Raw genomic sequence first — 21,408 nt, 5'->3', positions numbered from 1 at the left:
ATATACATGTATTTTGTTATTTTTCTTATAGTATCCAAAGAAATTTAATGTTATAATTCCTAAGTGTTCTTAAGAAGAAAATTTTTTTCAGAGCTTACAAAGGGTCACTTATCCTTTGGTTAAGGAGATATTTCTTTCACTAAATTATCTCTAATTAAACATGATTTTTGATGTCAATTATTTTATTCTTTAGAAAGAAACTTTATTATTTTATGATTTTAACTGGTTGTTTTATAGCCTTAATTAGATTCTTCTCCAAAACATATTTTGCCTTTTTATTTTTTTTTTTACATCACATGAATCAAAGCGAGTTATGAAGCATAAGCCACTTCAGATTCTCTCAATGACCCAAGGCTAGTGAGACAGTCCCACCCTAAGCTGCTACCCACAGAAGCCCCAAAACAAAGCTTTATTTTTTTCTGAATGAGCTCAGAGCCCAAATTCTCTTTATAATAGACACTACAAAGACTTTTAAGGAAAACAATAGTGCCTTCCTCAAGAAATTATGACAGACAAGGTAATACGCTGCTTTCATTTAGTTTTAGAATAGCACTTTCCTCCAAAATTAGATGGCTTCTTGATGGAAATGTATCCTTTCCCCATATTAGGAGGTAGCTCATAATAGTTTTTTTCACAGCTCTGTACATACCAAGCTACAGTAGAATGTGCAAACGATTCCTGTTGCGAACACAGAGGCCCATAGATCAAAACCGGTCACTACAAAAGAAGAAAAGTCATTACAAAACATTAAAGCGAACATCTCTGCCAAAAAGTAACAGCAAATGTGGCCTCCTCTGATTCTGTAGTTTATATCCTAGGTCCAGTTTTGTTGTTGTTCTTAGTTAATTTGAAGAACTACTACTTCTCAGCTCAATTAATATCACTGCTGTGCTCTTTCAATATGAGAGATGCCTGCCTCTGAGAAAAGTACCTTTTGTATTGTTATTTTTCCTTTATTTTTATTTCCAGGATTCTATTATCTCAAAGAGATCCATTGTATATCTCAATGTAGTCATAGACACCTTTTACTCTTATGTTAAGATCTTCTGCTTTATGAACTGGTCTTCAACACAGAAGACATATGTAGAACTCATAAATGTATAATCAGAACTCTGACATCATTTCAAATACTGGAAAACAAAACTGAAACATCCAAACAAACCACATGCAACAGAACTGTGTGTTTATAAGCAAGATTTGTAAAGCAAATTCTAGTAATAGTGTTATACTATTTTCAGTATCAAGTACATTTTTGAGCTTCACATATGTAGTGACCACTAGAGTATCTCCCTTACAAGGTATCAAATATACATTTTCAAAGCTGAGAATTCAGAAATTTTGAGATGAAGTATGCCCAGGAACTCACCTTGGTTGAGAGCCAAAGCAGGGGCGTAGACCACAACTCCTGTGTAGAGAATCTGTTGTAGACACAGGAACAGACAGAAAGTTAAAGGAGGGAAAGCCTGACTAGAAAGTTCTTTATTCACCTTAGTCCTTTTTTGTTCCAGTTTTTTCTTTTTAATTTTTTATTGAAAATAAGTTCTTGTCTCATACTTCTCAAGGGCAGTTTCCTCTCCCTCCATTCCTCCCATCTCTTTTCCAACTCCTGTCTCTCCGAGGACCACTCCTCCTCCATTTTCTTTTCAGAAAAGAACAGGCCCCCAAAAGATGACAGCTAATTAAGGCAAAACAAGATATAGTAAGACACAGCGAAAGCCCTCATATAGAGGCTGGGCAAGGTGACCCAATAGGAAGAGCCCCAAAAGCAGGCAAAAACATCAGAAATATACCTGTTCGTACTGTTAGACGTCTCACTAAAACATCAAGCAAACAGTCATAGCATCTATGCAGTGTACCTGGTGCAGACCCATTTGGGCCATGCTTTCAATTGCTTCACTGGTGAAAATTCGTTAACCTTCATTTTATTTTAAGCTGAATTCCATTATCTAGAGCTATGTAAATAGGAATCCCAAGTGAATCCCATGGCTTCAAAATGCAAATATGTGGTCCATTCAACAAGTGTTGCTTTATACCAATTTCTTGTCTAGTGTCAAATTGTCGGCCCTGAAAACATGCATACAAGTAGCATTATATGGATTGAACAGGTTATATTTAGTAAATATATATGTATATATATATATATATATACATATATAATATGCATGCAAACACAATTAATGGAAAAAAAGAAAACATGGATTTGAAAGCGAGCAGGGTTGGGTAAATGGAAAGGTTTGGAAGGAAGAAGGGATGGGAGAAATGTTATATTTAAATTATAACCTCAAAAAATAATAAATATAAGATTGATTAGGATAGAAATCTTATACTGTATTTGATACACTCACTATTTAATGAAATAATGGTAATGGCCAAAAGAGAAAGGTATTACTTGCCTTCTATTTCTTAGACAAATCCTTCAGGCAGGGGCAGAATTTTAGGAGAACAGGAGGTTATCTTGTAGCAGAAAGTACTTGGAGAATAGAAGTAGGAAGCAGCATTTGGGTGTTTAACTTAAAGAATCTAAAGCCCATGAGGAGAAGCTCATCAGAGACAGGAGAACATGTTAATGAAAATTCCTACAGTAGAGACAAAGGATTTACAGAAAAGCAGGCATTTCTGGAGTGACTCAATTTATTGGTTTTAAAAAATTAAGCCAGACATAGTAGCCCATGCCTGATCCCAGGACTTGTGATACAGGGGCAGAAGAACTTCCAGCTTGAGTTACATAGGTAGAACGTGTCTCACAACAAAAACAACACACCAGACCATTACATTATTAAATCTTAAAAAGTTAGAGCATGAAATAAATTTGAAGAAAATTGTTTGTCATGTGTCCTCTAAGGAAAAGTCTCATTTGTAGCTCTGGTTAGCCTCATTCTTTATGTAAACCAGAGTCTCTATGAATTCAGGGAACATCTGCATCTGCCTCACAAATGCTGAGATTAAATGCCTGAGCTACTATAACCAGCTTACAATTTGTTACTAGTTATTAGTCCAGAAATAAGCAATCTATGCTGGCTGGATTCATCTCAGGGCAATTACACATCTGAGAAATGCTATCTTTAGAAAAGGGTAGTAACTTCTTAGAAAGAAAGTTATCCTTTAGTTGAGATCATTTCTCCACAAATAAACAGAGCTGTAACTATATCTTTTCACCTTCATTTTCCAACTCTCCCACAACCCTTACTCCTCACCGTCTGCACGATGTAGATAAAGGTTGCTGCATAGCGAACTGGCTTGTTGAATCTTAGTTGTAAGTACTAGAAAACAGAGAGAAAAAAAGCAATCTGTAAGCCTTAAACAAGAGTTGTGTCTTAGTCAGCAATGTATTGCTGTGAACAGACACCATGACTGTGCAAACTCTTATGGAGGAAAGCATTTAATTGGGAGTTATTACAATTTCAGACGTTTAGTCTGTTGTCATCAGAGTGGGAAGCATGGTGGTACACAGGCAGACATGGTGCTGGAGAAGTAGCTGAGAGTTCTACATCCTGATCCCCAGGCAGCAGGAAGGAAAAGCCAAGGAACCTGACTTGGGCTTTTGAATCCTCAGAGCCCACCTGCAGTGACATACTTTCTCCAACAAGGCCACGCCTCTAAATCCTTAAGTAAATGCCACTCTCTGATGACTATGCATTCAAATATACAAGCCAGTAGAGCCATTCTTATTCAAACCACCACAAGCAGCTGACATTTTTTTTTAATTTCTTAGTATTACTTTGAATATAGGATTTGGGTTTATAATACTATTTTATGGTATGCTTCCTTGAAAGTAACCAGAGTGGGGAAAAACATGGATTGTTAAAAGTAAGCATATGTTAACATCTAGTTCTTCATCTTTTTTTTTTTTGAAATAGTTATGGCTTGAAATAGTAATAGCTTGAAAGTTTTCTTCATTTTCTAACCAGGGGTCTTCCTGCTGGACCCATTGACGGCAATGTATCTTTTATGTCCCTTCTGCCCACAACTTAGCCTAAATTTTTGTTTCTTCTTTTCTAGACGAATTCTGTTGCCCTCTCATTGACTATTTTAAAACTAAGCCTTGGCAGTATGAGTGTATACCCATGATATTGTGTCTCTTAGGACAGTTCTGATCATACCAATCTCAAAATCTCCAGTGGCTGTGGTTGTCAAAACAATGTCTTTCTGGCTTGATCTGCCTTATTGTCTGACTACACCTGTCTATCTTAGGTTATATGTGCTTTCCAGGTCTTCTCCAGATTAAATAATTATTTGTATCTAAACTGGTAATTATTATATTTTTATATTATATTTTTATATTTTAGTATTATGATTGACATAGAATTACATCATTTCCCCCTTCTATTTTGTCCATCAGCTCCTTCGAGTTACTCTCCCTCAAATCCCTTCTATGACCTTCCACACGTTGATAGCCTCTTTTCCTTCGATCATTATTATGTATGTGGATGTGGCAATCTCTGTATCTGTATGCACAAATATCTATAAATATTGTTTACTAAGTCCTTTACTGTTGTTTGTGCATATGTAAGGATATTTGTCTCCATTTAAGGACCCGGCCTAAGTCCCATAAACTAGGCTATAAGAACCAGCTCCAGGGAAAGACCAAGAAACCCAGATCAAGATCATAAACCTCCCTCCCAAAGAACTGCCTGAAGACAACCACAAAAATGGGGAAATATCTCATAATGGGTCATCTGTACTGGATAGCCCTATTTCACCACATGGTTGAATTCATGGCATAGGAATGCAGACCAGTGGCCACCTGTGACCCCCTAGTACCCACCAATGAAATTTTAGATTACCTAATTCTTCTAGAGAGTTCCCCCACCCCCATTCTCTATAAGAAGGCCTATGTACCTTTGTCTGGGGTCAACATTATAGAGAATGGTTGACCCCTGCATGCTGATTGTTTCTGCAGTAACAATAAACACTATTTTTGCTTACTATCTAAGTCTAGGGTCTTCCTTCAGTGATATTCAGACCCTTATACATATACGGTTTTAAAGTTGACCATTCTGTATTTGACAATCAATAAGGGGCAGTCCTACCCAGCTATAGGACCTAAAAACCACAACAATTACCACCACGGCAAAGTATTTATAAAGGCGCAATAAGTGTCATTCACATGTTGGTGGCAACCAAAAGCTGGGTTTTTTTTTCACTTTTTCAACATTACTTAAAAATGAGAGAGAGATTCTCTTCAAATGTAAAGTTTCATATTTGTTCCCAACACTTTTAGTTCTATATCTCAGGGAGATTGAACCAGCTGGCATCCATATTTCTATGCATATTCTTTTCTGAGAGTCCCTGTTGGGTATGTTGGGAAGTGGGTGGCTTAAAACAAGAGAAATGTATAACCTTTCTTTTCTGAAGAGCAGCCATTTAAAATAAATTCCCCTAGGCCAAATCACTGCTGCAGCACCACATTCCCACAGAAGTGCCTAATTGCCCCCTTGAGCTTCTCTGTACTCTTAGGATCTTCTGGCAGTCCTTCTCTTTTAGCTCCATTGCCCTGGAGAATGTTACCTCTTTCAGTGATCTAAGAATGTTTTCTCCTGCATGAAATCACACAATCCTACATCTGAAAGAATTGTATTTGCTCTTCCTTTCAAGTGTTTTCCCTCACTTATTGATTATCTTTGATGAATATGTAACCTTTTAACTACAAGAGAGAGTAAAAACTGAGTCTAACAGAAAAATTACATATTTTATGCCTGTTTTTAAAAGTCCCAATGGTAATATTTAGTATCATTGCGTTGTTTCTTTTCTTAGAACACTAGACTTGGCCCAACCACATTATTTCCTAACTCAAGAAATATAAAATCTACTTTCCATGGTTACTCACACTGAAATAGTAATAATAAGAAGCTAATCTTGCCCCATCTTCAGCCGTCATAACACATCCAATTCATGAAAAGAACCTGGTACACCACATTTTCAAACAAAAACACTTGGTTTGTTTCTTTTAGTGCTGCTTTAAAATTACCTTTTCTTCTAAATTTTGGCAACAGACTCCTACTTAGCCCAATTGCTTCAGTGGTTAAAACCCTAAAATTGTTCTCTACATTCAACTAGACTCTAACCCTAAAATAGAAACCACATAAAATATGCCACTCCTCAACCAAACAGTATAGTGACATATCTATAAATATCAATAGCTAATTCCTTCATAGATTGAACTAAAATCTTTATAATATTGGGTTATATTCTATCAGATATTAAATATCCATTTTAGAACAAATATTTTGTAATGTAACTTATTTTGATGAAGTAGTATTCATAATAATTAGACATATTACTTATTCAATTATTATCAAAATAATGTCATAGACTCTAACTCACAGAAGAGCTAAAATTAACTTACTAAAATGTAATACTTACTAAAATGTTCAGAGATCACTGTGTGAGACATTATAATTTAAGTGGTTTTTATATGAAAACTTTACATTGAGAGAAGTAGGAAGGTCATCCAACTGAAGAAGCTGGATATAATGATAGAATATGAAACATATTTTAAACAGTTTAAGAGTACATAATAAGCTGGGTTCATTAGCACAGAAAATGAATATAAGCTAAGCTGAAATGGAGATAACATCAAACTGGAGATTCTAAAAATGTATGCTATTGAAACTGAGCTATTCTGGGTAAGGTTGCACATCCCTTTAAACCCAGATTTCAAGAGACAAAAGCAGAGAGAGCTAAGACTAACTTAGAACACATACATGAAAATAATTCCTATGTTTGACATGGGATGAGCTAGTGATAAAGTTGCACACATGCATAGTTTCTCCTTGAAATCCCACTGCCTATCAAAGCACCCAAACACTTGACTATTCCTGTAATTTATCTATAGGATAAATTGTTGATTAGTTTCTGTCAACTTGAAACAAACTAGAATCAAGCAAAGAATAAACTTTAATTGAGGAATAGCTTCATCCAGTCTGTGGGACATTTTCTGAATTAATGATAAAAGATGGACTAGACCACTAGAGATAGTACCACCCTTGGAAAAGGTGGTCCGGGGTTGAACAAGAAAGCAGGCAGAACAAGCCATGTAAGTAGTGCATATTCATGGCCTCTGTTTCAATTCCTGCCTCAGGTGAGTTCCTGCTTGAGCTTCCTTCTATACTGAATTGGGATCTGTAAGATGAAACAACCACTTTCCTCCCTAACTTGGTTTCAGGCAGTTTTTTATCACTGCAACTGAAAACAAACTAGAATATCCATCTCAAAAGTGATGGGTTCAGAACTCAAAAATGACTATTTTTTATCTCACTGAGGGTAGTTGTTACTCCTCTGCTATTGCTTCAAGCTCCTGTGTAGCTCTAGTCAACTGCACAATCAATGGCTTGAGGAATGGAATGGCCTAGCCTATATACATATTTGGAAGTGGGCAGTTAGCCACCTTGCTCCCCTTTTGTTGTTGTTGGTGGTGGTGGTGGTGGTTGTGGTGTTTGTGTGTGTGTGTGTGTGTGTGTGTGTGTGTGTGTGATGGTGGTGGTGGTGGTGGTGGTAGTGTATGTGTGTGTGTGTGTATTCTTGTTCCAGTGCTAGACTGGTTGTGCCAGCTTGCTTACATAGCAATATAATGGCAGTATTCCAAGGGACAAACACAGAAGCTATAAATTTCATGAGGTCTAGAGTCCAAACTCACTAATTGTTTGAAAATTTTTATTCATCAAAGCAAATTACAAAACTAGTTGATGTTCCAGGAATGGAAAATACAGTCCACTTATTTCAGTCTTTCAAACCTGAAAAAAATTCCAAAAGTCATATATTTTACTATAAAATGGGGCATAATGAAGAAATCTCAAATACCACAGTATTTGAGGGAACAATGTTTGCAACTCCATAGGAAGAACAACAATATCAACCAACCAGACACCCCAGAGCTCCCAAGGACTAAATCACCAACCTAAGAGTTCACATGGAGGGACCCACGGCTCCAGTCACATATGTAGCAGAGGATGGCCTTGTTGGGCATCAATGGGAGGAGAGACCCTTGGTCCTGTGAAGGCTCCATGCCCCAGCATAGGGGAATGCCAGGGTAGGGAGGTAGGAGTGGGTGGATGGGAAACACCCTCATAGAGGCAGGGGGAGGGGGTAGGATAGGGGTTTCTGGGGGAAACCCAAAAAGGGGAAAACATTTGAAATGTTAAAGAGAATATCCAATAAAAATCAAAAAAGAAAAAAGAAAATAATAGAAATGCTTACATACTATTCTAGCCCAGATCTATAAAAATAACTACATATACTATCTCATCCACTGTAGAAATCCTTCGAGACAGAAGTATTATTAACAATATTTGGAGTGTGAAAACCAGATATAGAGTATTTAAGAACTTTTTCCTGTGGTATAGCTAGCATGTGGCAGACACACCATTCAAGCCAAGGAGGCTTACACTTAGAGTTTGTGCTGTTCATGTCTTGGCCACACTGCTAATTTTTATAAAGTAGAAGCCTATCTCAAAACAACCATACAAGTACTTTACACAACCCTTATGTCCTCCTGTTATTATATAACAGGATTTTAATGAATCCTCGGGCAAGCGATGGGAATTTTAAAATAGGTTTGTATATTAAATCTAACATGTAAATTTGAAAGGAGTTTGAATCTATCCAGAGTTGGCATGGTCTAGCTGCATTGAGAGACATGTGTTTCTCAGGTTAGAGTCCTTGGTTTCCTGTAAATTATGTGTTTGAAATTTGCTGAATTACTTTTGCAATTTTCATTCACCTTACTAAAATTAGATACAAGTTACAAGCTTTAGAGAAGGCAGGTTTCTTCCTGTGAATATATTACTCAATTATTTTTAAGTAAACATAGAACCTATGTTAACCTAATTGTGTATTTCCAAAGCTCTATTCGCTCAAATTTGGCTACAGAATAAACTACTTCTTATGCCCTGAGGTGAGAGCTGCGATGTTTCTGTTGACGAACACCAAATGAGTTAATACAGATAATTCTGAGAACAGTACTTAGCACACAGCTAAATACATACAACCTTGTGTTATAATTATTTTATGCACTTATTGTTTGTTTCCTTTTGCAAGAACGTAAACCCTACGGGGGCAGTACAGCACTTTACCTCATGTCCTCAAGAGCTGAAGGTATGCATAGGACAGAGTAAGTGCTGAATGGATATTTATTAAATGAAGAGATAATCATAACATCTATTCCAAGAGGAAACAGATAAAAGAGTGGGAAATATTAAAAAAAAAATTCCAGAACAAAACTAGAAAACTCAGCAATGTTTTCTACAGTCAAATCTTCATGCATGGATGAGAAAATCTAGGCCATGATTTGGTTTTCAGAAGCACAATTGAATGGCATGTGTGTGCAATTTATAGAGCTAAACATACATTTACTTGTTTTTCTCTTGTGGTTATGTCTCAAACTATAGCTGTTGAATTGCCCAATTGTGATTAATTTCTTAGCACCAATATAATTAATGTTGAAAATTTGGGATATGATTGTCCATGAAACTGTATGTCTTAAGACCTACTAGAAAATATTTATTTGTGTGAATGGCTTTGGAACACTAGAGAAACATTTTGTGATAATTTATCTCACAGATTTTTTTAAAGTAAGTATCTTTATGAGTCTTCTGCAACTTTCAGGATTTTCATTGGCAATGAAGTTCAATATTTTTTTCTTCACAAAAACTGATTTATAGGCACACTTAAATACTGGGCATGAAAATTCAATTTTGAACATGTTGGTTTTATTTAGCATAGTTTCAAGGCCAAAATTCCAGTCTTGTTTCCCCTTCATTACAATAATTTCCATATTTTTATTTTTTGGGAATTTCTTCCTACTAAAATATTTCCCACTTTTCCAAAATATTCCCATCTGCTACTTAAAACTGGAGTGCAACATTAATTATCATTATGGAGCTATTGTTTGATATACAGGTCATTAAACAATCATATGCAAATATTGACTTCTCAGTAGATTCTCATTTAATTTTAAAACATGCCTAACACATCTATCTAGATCTTACTTTTCTTTGCAAATTATAATACTAGCACTATGTATTCCACTTACCTTTTCAGAGTACTCACGCTAATGACAATAAAAATAACATTATCTCTTTTCATTTTACTTATCTTTCATCAATTAAATAGAGCATCAGTTTTTATAACATTGCTCCTTATTAAATCATGGACATAGCCAGAGGGAGTGACATTACTAGTTACCTTCTACAGAGTGACAAACAGATGTGTCTACAGCCAAAAGCTAGCACTACACCTCCAACCCCATACTACATATTGTCTCTCTAAACAGTGTTGACTTACCTTGAAAATAGTCATCTACTATTGATGTCAAGATGTCATAGAAAAACAACAAATCAAGGAAAAGAAAGACTTTTTGTGTGGGAAGCAAGTGCCATCTCCTTGCTGTGGGCAGGGAGGAAGTGATCTCTTACCTCATAGGTACTTGTGATGCCAGATCGGTAGAACACAGGAAGAAAGAGCTCAGATGTGAAAAAGACCACAAATGCATATGAAATGAGGAAAAGGAGGAAGGATGCCCCAAAGCGGTAGACTTCAGAAGGAGTCCCCAGGACAGTGACAGCTGACATGAAGCTGGCTGTCAGAGACAAAGCTACAGGGCCAAAGCTCATTTGCCTTCCTCCTACTAAGAATTCCCGAGATGTTGTCTTTTTTCTCTCCTTTATGGCAAAGAAGACGCCAATTCCAGAGGAAATGACAAAGAGACCTGCAAATACAACATAATCCCAAGCTTCAAAGTTCTTCACCTCCATGCTTGGAAGTGGGATACAAGAGAGTCTCTTTCAAACAAGGCTCACTGAGATGTTTCCAACAGCCAAAGTTTTTCTGAGATGGAAAGAAGAATTTGATTCTCTGAAGAGTGGAAGATCACCCTCCCATGTGTAAATTTTCAGATACCAAACTCTTCAAGGTTCTCAAAAGCTGGCTGTGAAAAGAACAATTAGTAGTGAAACTGGCACCAAGGGAAAAAAATAACAAATTGAGATCAGATTCTGGCAACTAGCTGTCTGCTTTTCTTCTGAATCATCTGTGAAAGGACTTCTGAAGTTACTATGGGAGAGGGAGTAGGTTGGCCTGCTAGCATGCTTTTTTATCTCCTAGATTTTTTTTTAAATGAAAGTTAAACATTATTAGGAAACATGGAGGTAATAAAATCCGGCTACTTCAGCATTTTTTATTCCTGAAGTGGAACATAAAAATGCAAGCCCAACTGTCAGTGGCATCTCCCTCCTGACTAAGGGAGTGTGGAGTGTTCATACCTGTAATTGCTGGGACAGTGTGGTGGAGGGTAAAGAGCAAGAACTGAGTAATCCAGAGACCTTTGCCCACACCAAGGCTCAATCGCCACTGAGGTACTGTTAATAAAGCACTTCACTTTCCTGAGCTTTCCCTGGAACACTGGGATAAGACATTGTGAGACTGAATCTCACACTGTCTGACCCCTTCTGTTCTTCTATCTTTGCACTTACAATGGAAAACTTTAAATAGAGCAATCTCCCCTGACTTTCCAACTCAGGGAATGGATTAACCAATAATTGGTAAATTATCTGTAGCCACCTTATTTTCTCCTCCACTCCTTTATTTTCTCTTGTTTTCTATACTTGCATACGAAGGATAAGTTAGCATTAGGATCAAGTCAAGTAAGAGGATAAGGAAGATGAAATAGGATATTACAGCTTCTGTTCTTTGTGGATCCTTGAACAACTGGAAGAATCTTTTAGTAGGACATTTGTGAGCTATTCCCTCTGTTTGCTCACACTGCTTCTCTGTCCTCATCTCTACAAATCCTTCCTAGTATACAGGATCTAGTTATGTCTCCTCAGCTTTGTACCCTGTCTGGCCCCTCCACTTCAATTCCTGTAGTGATCCCTTAGTTCTCCTTCATACCTGGCAATTCTTCTCATCTGTTTTCAGCAGTTTCTGCACATCCAAGCCTGTCTGTGTGCACTTAGATCAGATGCTACAAATGACTAACTTCATAGAGACAGAGGCAAAAGGTCTACTTTCTATACTCTGTAAATAGGAGCCATTATAGAAAGTAATCAAAATCCAAAAGGAGAAATTTTAATTTATCTATGATGTCCAACAACTGAATACTTTCTTTTAAACAGAAGAAACTCTTAATTTTGCTTTTGGATAACTGACTAGATTATTAGTTTAGGCTAGATGGCAATCTCATTTTCTAATTCTCTTCAGGGACCTGTATTAGGTGTGAGAATGTACCAAAAGCAGTTACAAGAAGTGAAGACCTCCCACCCTACAATAACCCCTTTGTGTTCTGCTATTGAAATTTCTTCCCTAGATTTGCACAATTTACGGAACTTTTTATAAATGGGACACTGAATCTTTACTATCTTTACCTTAACTACCCTTTTAACTATTTTTATCAGAAAGCTCAGGTGTTTCTTGTCTTTATTTCCTTAATTTATTCAGCTTTGCAGACACTATATATTTACAAACTGAAATTTTGTGGTAATACTGTGCCAAGTAAGTCTTTCATATCTACTTTTTTCTTACACCTTGCATTTGATTTTGTTCTCCATGTTATATTTTAAAATGAATTATTTCACCATTTGAAACCTTTCTATCATTACACTCACTGTGGTACTCTGTGATCAGGAATATTCACATTGTTATGAAATAACTATTTCTGTGTCATGAACAATGAGCATGGTAAATGTGCACACTATAGTGGAGCCATTGATCATTTCTCTTTGCCTCTCTATATGAGTATGTTACAGTGACTCATAAGTGTTTAACTGAGAGGAACAATCATGAAGCTCTCAAATTAAATCGTTACTACAAGGAGAAGCTCTTGAACAAAATTAAAAGGTTCTATGAGAGTGGATATTAGAAATAAATCAGCCTTAGCAGTGAAGTATAGAAAGCTATAGTAGCATGTTTAGTAGTATATATAGAATGAATAGACTCAAATTAGCCACTAATCTTAATCTAGAGTAAATTCTGTTCTCTTCAGTGAGGTCTGGGAGAGGTACAGAATAAAAAAGTGAGAGAGAACCTATTTGAGGTCATTACATACAATTTCTGAAATAAACTTATTTCAAGATAGTGATTAAACCAGCAAATGTAGGAGTTGTGGTTGATTATCCAGATCTATGGAGATTAATGATGAAGGTGGCTCTGTTGGATAATAGACTTTTCAATGCAGGTGAGTAACTTACTATTACATTAAGGAACTATCCGTAACTTTAGTAGCCAGAGAATAAAGTTCAATGCTTGATGTCAAAGGACAGCTAACTCTCTTCTTAATGACTAGGATAACTGATGAATTTTGGTGGAAATCAATGCCCATTTACCATCCTGAACATCCCTAAGGCTCTAAGTATGTCCTAAGTGGAATGATAATGCTTTAATGACTACACATTTATTTTATACCATGATTCACTGAATAATTTAAGTCGACTATGCAGCATATGATTCTTTTCAAACTATTGCTGAGAAGTCAAAATGTACCTGGTCTCCCAAGATGGTAACAGTGATACACACATTCATTTTTCCACACCTGCTAAGATCATAATCATTCTTCAGCCTATAGACCAAGGAGTAATTTCAACTTTCTAGTCTTGCTATTCAATAAACACATTTGGTAAACCTGGGTTCCACAAATAGTGGTTTCTCTGACAGATGTGGAAAAAAGGAATTGAAAATCCTTTGAAAAGATTCACTACCATTCTAAATGTTACTAAAAATTTTAAATATCACTGGGAAAAAGTCAAACATCAAAGTTAACAATGGTTTGCAAAACATTGATTCCAAATGATTTTAATGATTCAAGATTTCAGTGAAGAAGGTAATTGCAGATACGATAGAAATAGCATAAAAATCATAGTTAGAAAGGAAGTAAGGGGATATGACACAATGGTTGAAACCTCGTCGTAAAAATCTGAATCTATAAAAATATGCTGATTATTGATGGAAGAATATACTGGTGTTTGTTTGGTTGGTTGGTGGGTTGGTTTTAGGTAAAATCTACTACCAGGAAAGATGATGTTAACATTATTGGTGTAACAAAAAATATTTATAACAGATTTGTAATAGTATAACCTTAGTTACCAAACTTGTATCAGTGCTTGAAAACACTGGCTCCAAATTTGAAAGGTCTACTTGTGGAAAAAGGAAGCCACTTTTGCTGTGGTATTGTTGACTGCAGACTTAGAGTTGAAAAAGAGGGACATGGAAGGCTTCTGTAACAATCTCTTCTGTAACAATCCCAACCCTTATATCCCACCCACCCACCAAAAGTAACATCCTAGACTGAAAGCACTGAAGAGAACTCTTAGAAAATGTGATAAGGATACTGAAGTGTAGCTCTCCACAACTAATGGCCTCTGGTAGGAGTTCAGGTGAGGAAGGGCTCAGTTTTCTTTAAGGAGCTGGTCACTGAGAATTTGACCATGTTCCAGCAAGTATAGGGTCAAAACAAATTGGACTTGTTTGTTTTTCTTTTATTTTCTTTTTATTCTTCTTTTTGGGGGGATGAGGGTTCACAAGGGTAAGTGTAGACCTAGGAGAATTGGGAATAGAATATGTTCAGGGTTCATGATGTGAAATTTCCAAAGTCAATAAAAATATTCTAATAAAAAATGAAAAAAATACTATAAACCATTATGGTATGTAAAAAAAAAAGTCTTTTATGAAAAAGGGAATCAGACTATTTGGCAAAATTCACTATTATCTATCTTAAGCAGTTGCCACAGTCAACCAACCAACCACCAAGCATCACTTCTAGCATCCATTAACATAAAGGCAGGATGGCAGTTCAAAAGGAAAAGCTTGAACTAGAGAGATGGCTCAGTTGTTAAGAGCACTGACTGCTCTTCTGGAGGTCTTGAGTTCAAATCCCAGCAACGACATGGTGACACACAACCATCTATAATTAGAGCTGATGCCCTCTTCTGGTATATCTGAAGGCAGCTACAGTGTACTTACATATAATAAATAAAATAATAAATCTAAAAAAAAAAAAAGTAAAAGCATATGCTTTTCAGAAGGCTCTGATGATGTCTTAGCATTTCATCAATTGCCCTGGAGAGTTTTATTTCAGCTTCATACAAGGAAAAGTCATCTGAGAGGAAGAAACTTCAGTTGAGAAAATGCCTCCATAGAATCAGGCTGTATGCCACAAACTTGTAGAACATTTTCGTTAACTAGTGATTGATGTGGAAAGGCCCAACGCATTGTGGGTGGGGATTCCACTGATCTGGTGGTCCTGGGTTCTATAAGAAAACAAGCTGAAAAGGCCTTCAGGAACAAGTCAGTAAGCAGCGTGCCTCTATGGCTCATGCTTCCAGGTTCCTGCCTGTTTTGAGTTTCTGTCTTACCTTCCCTCAGTTAACTATGATTCAGGATATTAAAACCCAATAAACCCCTTCCTTCCCAAGTTACTCTTTGTCAAAACATTTCATTACATCAATAGTAACCCTACGGCAATCAATGACATTTTTTATCTAAGCACATACATTTTAAAAATTTTTACATAAGTCACACATGGTAGTATGATAGGAACATAACTTTAATAGATTTTATACTGAGATGCCCCGAAAATCATGCAACTGCTTTTACTGCTCTAACTGCTTTCTTGCAGGGGTCTGATACTACAACAATATATGCCCAGGGCGTGCCTTTATTTTGACTTTGCTATAGCTTCTCCTTGTAGTGGCCTCAGCAGAAAATCAGAACCCTATTTGACTTTTAGAGATTGAACTGTTTCGTTTAATATTAACATTACTATGTGTTAATATTCAATCAACAAGACTTGTAAACACTTGTATGAGACAGTGAATTCTTGTTCAGAACACAGCCATTACATCCATGAGGTCCAAGGTTAAGAACTAAAAGCTTGTGGCTGAAGAATCAAGAGGCACTGATACGTTTAATCAAATCCAGTCCTGAAAAACTATTATTCATGTGATTCCTATTAGTCTTGGCTTAAAATGTGGCTACCAAGGATGTGAAAAATGCTTCAGTAAAAAGAATGTACTGTTTTTAACATATCAATGATTATAAATTATGGTATCAGCCTACTAGTCTACTATGTTCTGCTATTTTTTCTACATTGTTGTCAATTCTTATCTTTGGTAGCATTTAATGTCCTCATACTCTTTTCCTATTTTACATTACAATTCATCCCATGCAGGGTTCATATAGTTTATAAGACTTGGAATCACATTTTAATAAGTTTTCAGGAAAACCAAAAGAATTCTAAAATTTAGTAGTATATTCTTATGTCAAAAATTCACACCAGAAAACAGAGAGAAGTGTGCTACTTTGATGTGAAGAAAACCCAGTATCTTGTCACCATGCTCCAGGGATCTCAAATGCAAACATATGTGACAATACATATTGATTAAGCATTTTTAAAAAGCAGATTTCATAGTCTACATATTAAGAGCAGCAGAGAAGAGCATTTGATATTAAAATATACTAATGACAAAAGAATCCTATAGTAAGTAAGATATTTAAGGAAGATTTCCTCTAGAGGAATTTTGATCTAGCAACATGGATGCTTTGGCAAGGGATCACATACAAAGATCTATTTTTATATGATCCAGGCAGAATGTAGTTATGCCCTAGATTATAATATGATTTGGCTAGAATACAGACACACTTACTACATACTTTTAATCCCTAACAATGAAGATAAGAATAGTTTATAGAAGGAAGCACTTATTTCTTAGGGAAACACAAAGTGACTAAGAAAGTTTTGACAAAAAGAATCAGAGATAAGATATCCCCAACTAACTGATAACAATACAGAACACAGAGGCTTTAAGAGCAGAAAGAAAGAGATATGCGAGAGAGAAGGGGGAGACAGAGACAGAGAGAAGATGGAGGGTGTGTGTGTGTGTGTGTGTGTGTGTGTGTGTGTGTGTGTGTGTGTGTATTAGTTTTACCAAGACAGTTTTACAGAGATAGGCTAGACACAGGTGAAGATGGAACAGGCCAGAAAATGAGAAGACAGAAGATTAAAACATATTACTAAAAGTATGAGGCCAGGCAGAGTAATTCAGGCAGAAGTTGAGAGAAGCCAGATTGAATCAGTCAGCTTGGAAGATTAGATTGTATGGAAGCTAGAAGCTTCCAGGCTTAGGGATAAAATAGAGAAAGAAACACTCTGGGCTCAGCACAACCCATGTATTTGTACAGCTTGGGTGTGACTTTCATCTCATCTCTTCATCTGAGGAAATAAAAGTAACATTTATAATATCCAGCTGATCATGGGGCATAAAGAATATTGCTCCTTAACACTAGGATCCTCACAAACCACTCAACTGCTGAACAGTAAATGCTGGAACCAACACCGTGGCCTTTTGGGGCTCTGATATGCTAAATAGAGCATAAGGGGAAATTTTTTCTTGGTCTGGGCTTATAGACATGAGCATAGAAGTTTTGAAATGATACCCAAGAGGAAAGAAGTCTCCTGTTGCTGATATTTACATTTATTTTATTTTGCTTTTTATATAACTATAAAAATGTGTAAGCTCATTGACTTACAATCAAATGAAGATACATTTGATAAGAGCCTATCTAAACTTTTGTGTCTAGCAATGTTTGTTGTATGAAATCTCATAAACAAATACCCATGTATATAATTATTATAGTCTCTTGACAAAGGGTTCCCTGTGTAGTAACTTTCTTTTTATCTTCCCAATAATCTTAGTACAAAATTTGCCTTATCAGATATGAATGTATGCATTCCTACTTGGTTTTGATATTTTTGCCTATAATATCTTCCATCCTTTCAGTTTCCAGCTGTATTTCTGTTTGCCATTAAGATGACAACACCCAGATCTTCACTGTACCAAACAACCAACATCTTTGATCTTATAGTTATAACACTCTCAGGTCAGCAGTCACTAATCAACACACACCCATTGCTTGTTGACGGGAACTTCTAGACACAAGGAAATGCAGGGAACTTTGAGTCCTAGAAACACACTGAGATAGAAGCTTCTCCAGATGAATTTCTGCCAATATACTGTAAACAAATACTAAGAAGGCAAGACATCCTTCAAAGGACCAGAATGTTCTGAAGACCTCAGGATTCTCATTCTGTTAGACTCTAATTCTGGTCAGCATTAAAACCAATGTTAATCATATTTCCTGACTTCCTAGGTTTTTCTGTCCCTCAGTTCCTGCTTGCAACATGTGCTGTGCTGAGTAAGTATATAAACCTGGTCCATTCTCCAAAATATTCACATTTAGATAGAAACATGGAGAATAAATGTAAAAGGGTCATTGCAAGCAGAGACATGGAATTTAGTATTCACTATGAAAACTGTTTATCTTGACAGTGAATGTCACACTGGAGAGGACTACCATCAGCAAACAGCTTGGGAAGTCACCCTTAAAGGGGACACATCAGGCCGTGGAATGTCAGAATTGACTTCCAATGCCTCGGGCTAAAATGTAGGCAAGTGGTTGGGCAATTTGTTCTAATCACAGAAATTTATAGAATGGTCTCACATTCTAGTGCCTACCACCTGGCTCACATTTCCCATGGGGAAGGTACTTGGGAGAGAAGCACCCGTTTCTATCATGCCCTGCAGCGGGTGTCCCATCCTGGTATGTCATAGCATTCCCACAGTGGAGAAAGAACACCTCACAGTGCAGTTAGTCTGTACTTTGGCATTTGGAACTCAGTCTGTAAGGTGGAATGTTCACTAAATAATGAAAATGTCACACATCTGTTTTGTTAAGATCAATATCAGTATTTATGGGAAAATAAAAACCAGGAAGAGAAAGTAGGCCTACTGAAATTATGAGAGCTTCATAAAAATGACCTTTGCTTTGTTCATGTGTTCAATCTGACTTTCTATGTAATTTGCCTGTTAGGATCAGCTGACAATACTTCTTTTGAAAAGGAACAATATGACTCTTGAGAAGTTACTCTTTATGTACTGCTCAACCATGTTAATATACCTAACAGAAATCTTATGTGTCAAAGATCTCATTACATTTGAAATCTGACATGATACTTTTAATGTCAAAAGAATAAAAATCAATATGCAGCCTTCTAGGGTAGAGCTAAAGGTCAAGTTTTATGGAAATAGAATATAGCAGTCAAATCATATTTTCTATTTATTTGTAATTTGAGGGTTTTGTTTTGGTGAATCTAAATTATAAGTTATATCCTACTGTACACACTTAAGGAGAGTTATGACACTTCAAAACCCATTGTTTCCATCTGTAAAATTGTGCTAGTAAGATGAAGGATACTTGTAGGATACTTTTAAAGTGGATAGTACCAACAATAAGAACACAGATAGAATTCAGTAAGTAATCACAGTTATAAGATCTAACAGAGGATATGAAATATATAAATATGCCAAACAACAAAAATGAACTTTATTTCGCTAGAACTTTTAAATGTTTTCATAGCAATTTGACTATAACCAAGCCAAATTTTCTTCCAGTTAGAAGTTTAATTTTGGATGTTGGCTTTTGTTAATTATTATTTTATCCTGTGATAGATGTTACTGCTTATCTGTACCAAAGTGCATTGGACAAAAGCATAAGAAGCAAAAAAGAAAGCAAAAACTTATTTTGTGTGTGTAAGAAAGATAAAGTTTATTTTATGAAATCATGAAGCATAAGTGAGAAAATTCATGAATTATTTACTTGTTAGATGGGAAATCAAGGACATTCTCAAGGATATGTAAGACACAAAACATCAGGAATGAAAACTGATTTCCCACTGCGTATCCACAAGGAAATGAATACTTGTTGAGGGACCACACTAAAGAATCTTATTCTCAAGACAAAGTAATTTACAATCTTTTAAAAGACTGGTAAACAACCCACTATCTTGGGAACATGTTACTTTCATCTGTTCAGCTGTTGGTGGCTTCCACCCCTCAGCTATGAACAATAGTGCCAAGAACATGGGTGTGAAATATCTGTGTGACACTCTAGAGCTCATTTAGATATACAGTCAGAATTAAGATTGCTGGTTCACAAGGTCACTCAATTTTTAATCTTTGAGAAACTTTGATACTGTTTTTTGTAGCAGTTGCACATAGTTATATAACAGGGTTCCTATTTCTCAATGCCCTTGCCATCACTTGTTATTTGTTCTTCAAATCATCTAATAGATATGATACATTATTGTGGCTTACTTGTATTTCTCTAGTCATTAGTTATATTGCACATTTCTTTATATGCTTGTGGTTATTTCTGTCTCCTCCCTGGAGAAATATGCTCATTTGACATAGGTATGTTGATTTTATGGTTACAGAGAAATGGGGGGAGTTTTTTCCATAACCTTAATGCTAGTTCTTTGTTTGGCAAGTGCTATCATTATGCATCTTCCCTTCTACACTTTGTTAATTGTATCATTTTATGAATGGAAGTTTTAAGCCTAGTTTTTCCATTTATATTTTCTTCTTTTGTTACCTGGGCTTTGGTGTCAAACCCACGAAATCATTAGTGACCTCAACATCCCTCAGTTTTTATTATCATTTTCTTCTAGGATTCTTATCATTTAGATTCCACAATTTAATTGCTGTCAATCCACTTTGAGACAACTTTTGTGTATAGTATAAAGTACGGATTATATTCCACTCTTTTGCTTTCAGATATACATTTCTCAGAAACCATTCATTGAACTAACTGTCCTTTGCTTAGTGAGTGATCTAGACAGCTGTCTCAATGACATTAGGTTACGGATTTATTTGCTCATATGTTATATGTATTGGTTATACACTGCTTTGACTACTGCAAGGGTGTAATATGCTTTCAAATCATGAGGTATAAATCCTATCATTTGTTCTTGTTCAAAACTGTTATGGCTACTCAGTAAAGTACAGGAGTTATGGGCATCGCTCAGTGAGTAAAATACTGGCCCTGCAAGTGCTAGAACCTGAGATCTGTCACTAGGTCTCACATAAAAAAAACTTACATGATAGTATAAACTTGTAATCAAAGCCATGAGGAGGCAGATGTGAATGGATCCTTAATGCTCATAGGCCAACCAGGCTAGCCAAATTGACTACTGTCTGTTCTTCTATTGGAATGAGTTTTACTATCTGAGATATGTGAGTCAATGTTATATGACAAATATATCTTTGAAATTACTCTTAGTATTTACAAGAAATATAAAATGTATTCATTCTATAATTTAGATATGCCTGGTAATTATATAATTAGGAACATTGAAAAGCCAGGGCACATGCTTATTTCAGAGTCAAAATTTGTTCTAGTGTATTCATTTCAAGATCATCCAAATCAAAAAACTGAGGTAGGATTTGGAGACCTTGTTTAAGTCCCACAAATTAGCTAATATCTTTACATATTTTACAAAATAAAAATAATTAAGTATTGATGCCGGCATTCATGTCTCATGACTTCTATTTGATAAAAGGAGAAAAGATATTTAAAATAAAAATA

At 35.9% G+C, this 21,408-nt stretch overlaps 1 protein-coding gene across 1 annotated transcript in view; it reads right to left on the bottom strand.

Moving 5' to 3' along the window:
• Slc5a12 (solute carrier family 5 member 12) overlaps positions 1 to 11,060 on the bottom strand; it is a 43,767-nt gene extending 32,707 nt beyond the window's left edge. Inside the window, exons 1-4 of the mRNA XM_031373597.1 lie at positions 10,413 to 11,060; positions 3,195 to 3,260; positions 1,367 to 1,418; positions 650 to 717 (exon numbers count right to left, since the gene is read on the bottom strand). Coding sequence (XP_031229457.1) covers positions 650 to 717; positions 1,367 to 1,418; positions 3,195 to 3,260; positions 10,413 to 10,751 — 525 coding nt within the window. The 5' untranslated portion in view covers positions 10,752 to 11,060. The remainder of the gene's footprint in view (positions 1 to 649; positions 718 to 1,366; positions 1,419 to 3,194; positions 3,261 to 10,412) is intronic.
• Between the last annotated feature and the right edge of the window lie 10,348 nt (positions 11,061 to 21,408).

The sequence above is a fragment of the Mastomys coucha genome, unplaced genomic scaffold (genome assembly GCF_008632895.1).
Source record: "Mastomys coucha isolate ucsf_1 unplaced genomic scaffold, UCSF_Mcou_1 pScaffold15, whole genome shotgun sequence".
In the NCBI taxonomy this organism is placed as follows: domain Eukaryota; kingdom Metazoa; phylum Chordata; class Mammalia; order Rodentia; family Muridae; genus Mastomys; species Mastomys coucha.
The sequence above is the reverse complement of the archived record's forward strand: the minus strand, read 5'-3'. Positions and strand labels throughout refer to the sequence as shown.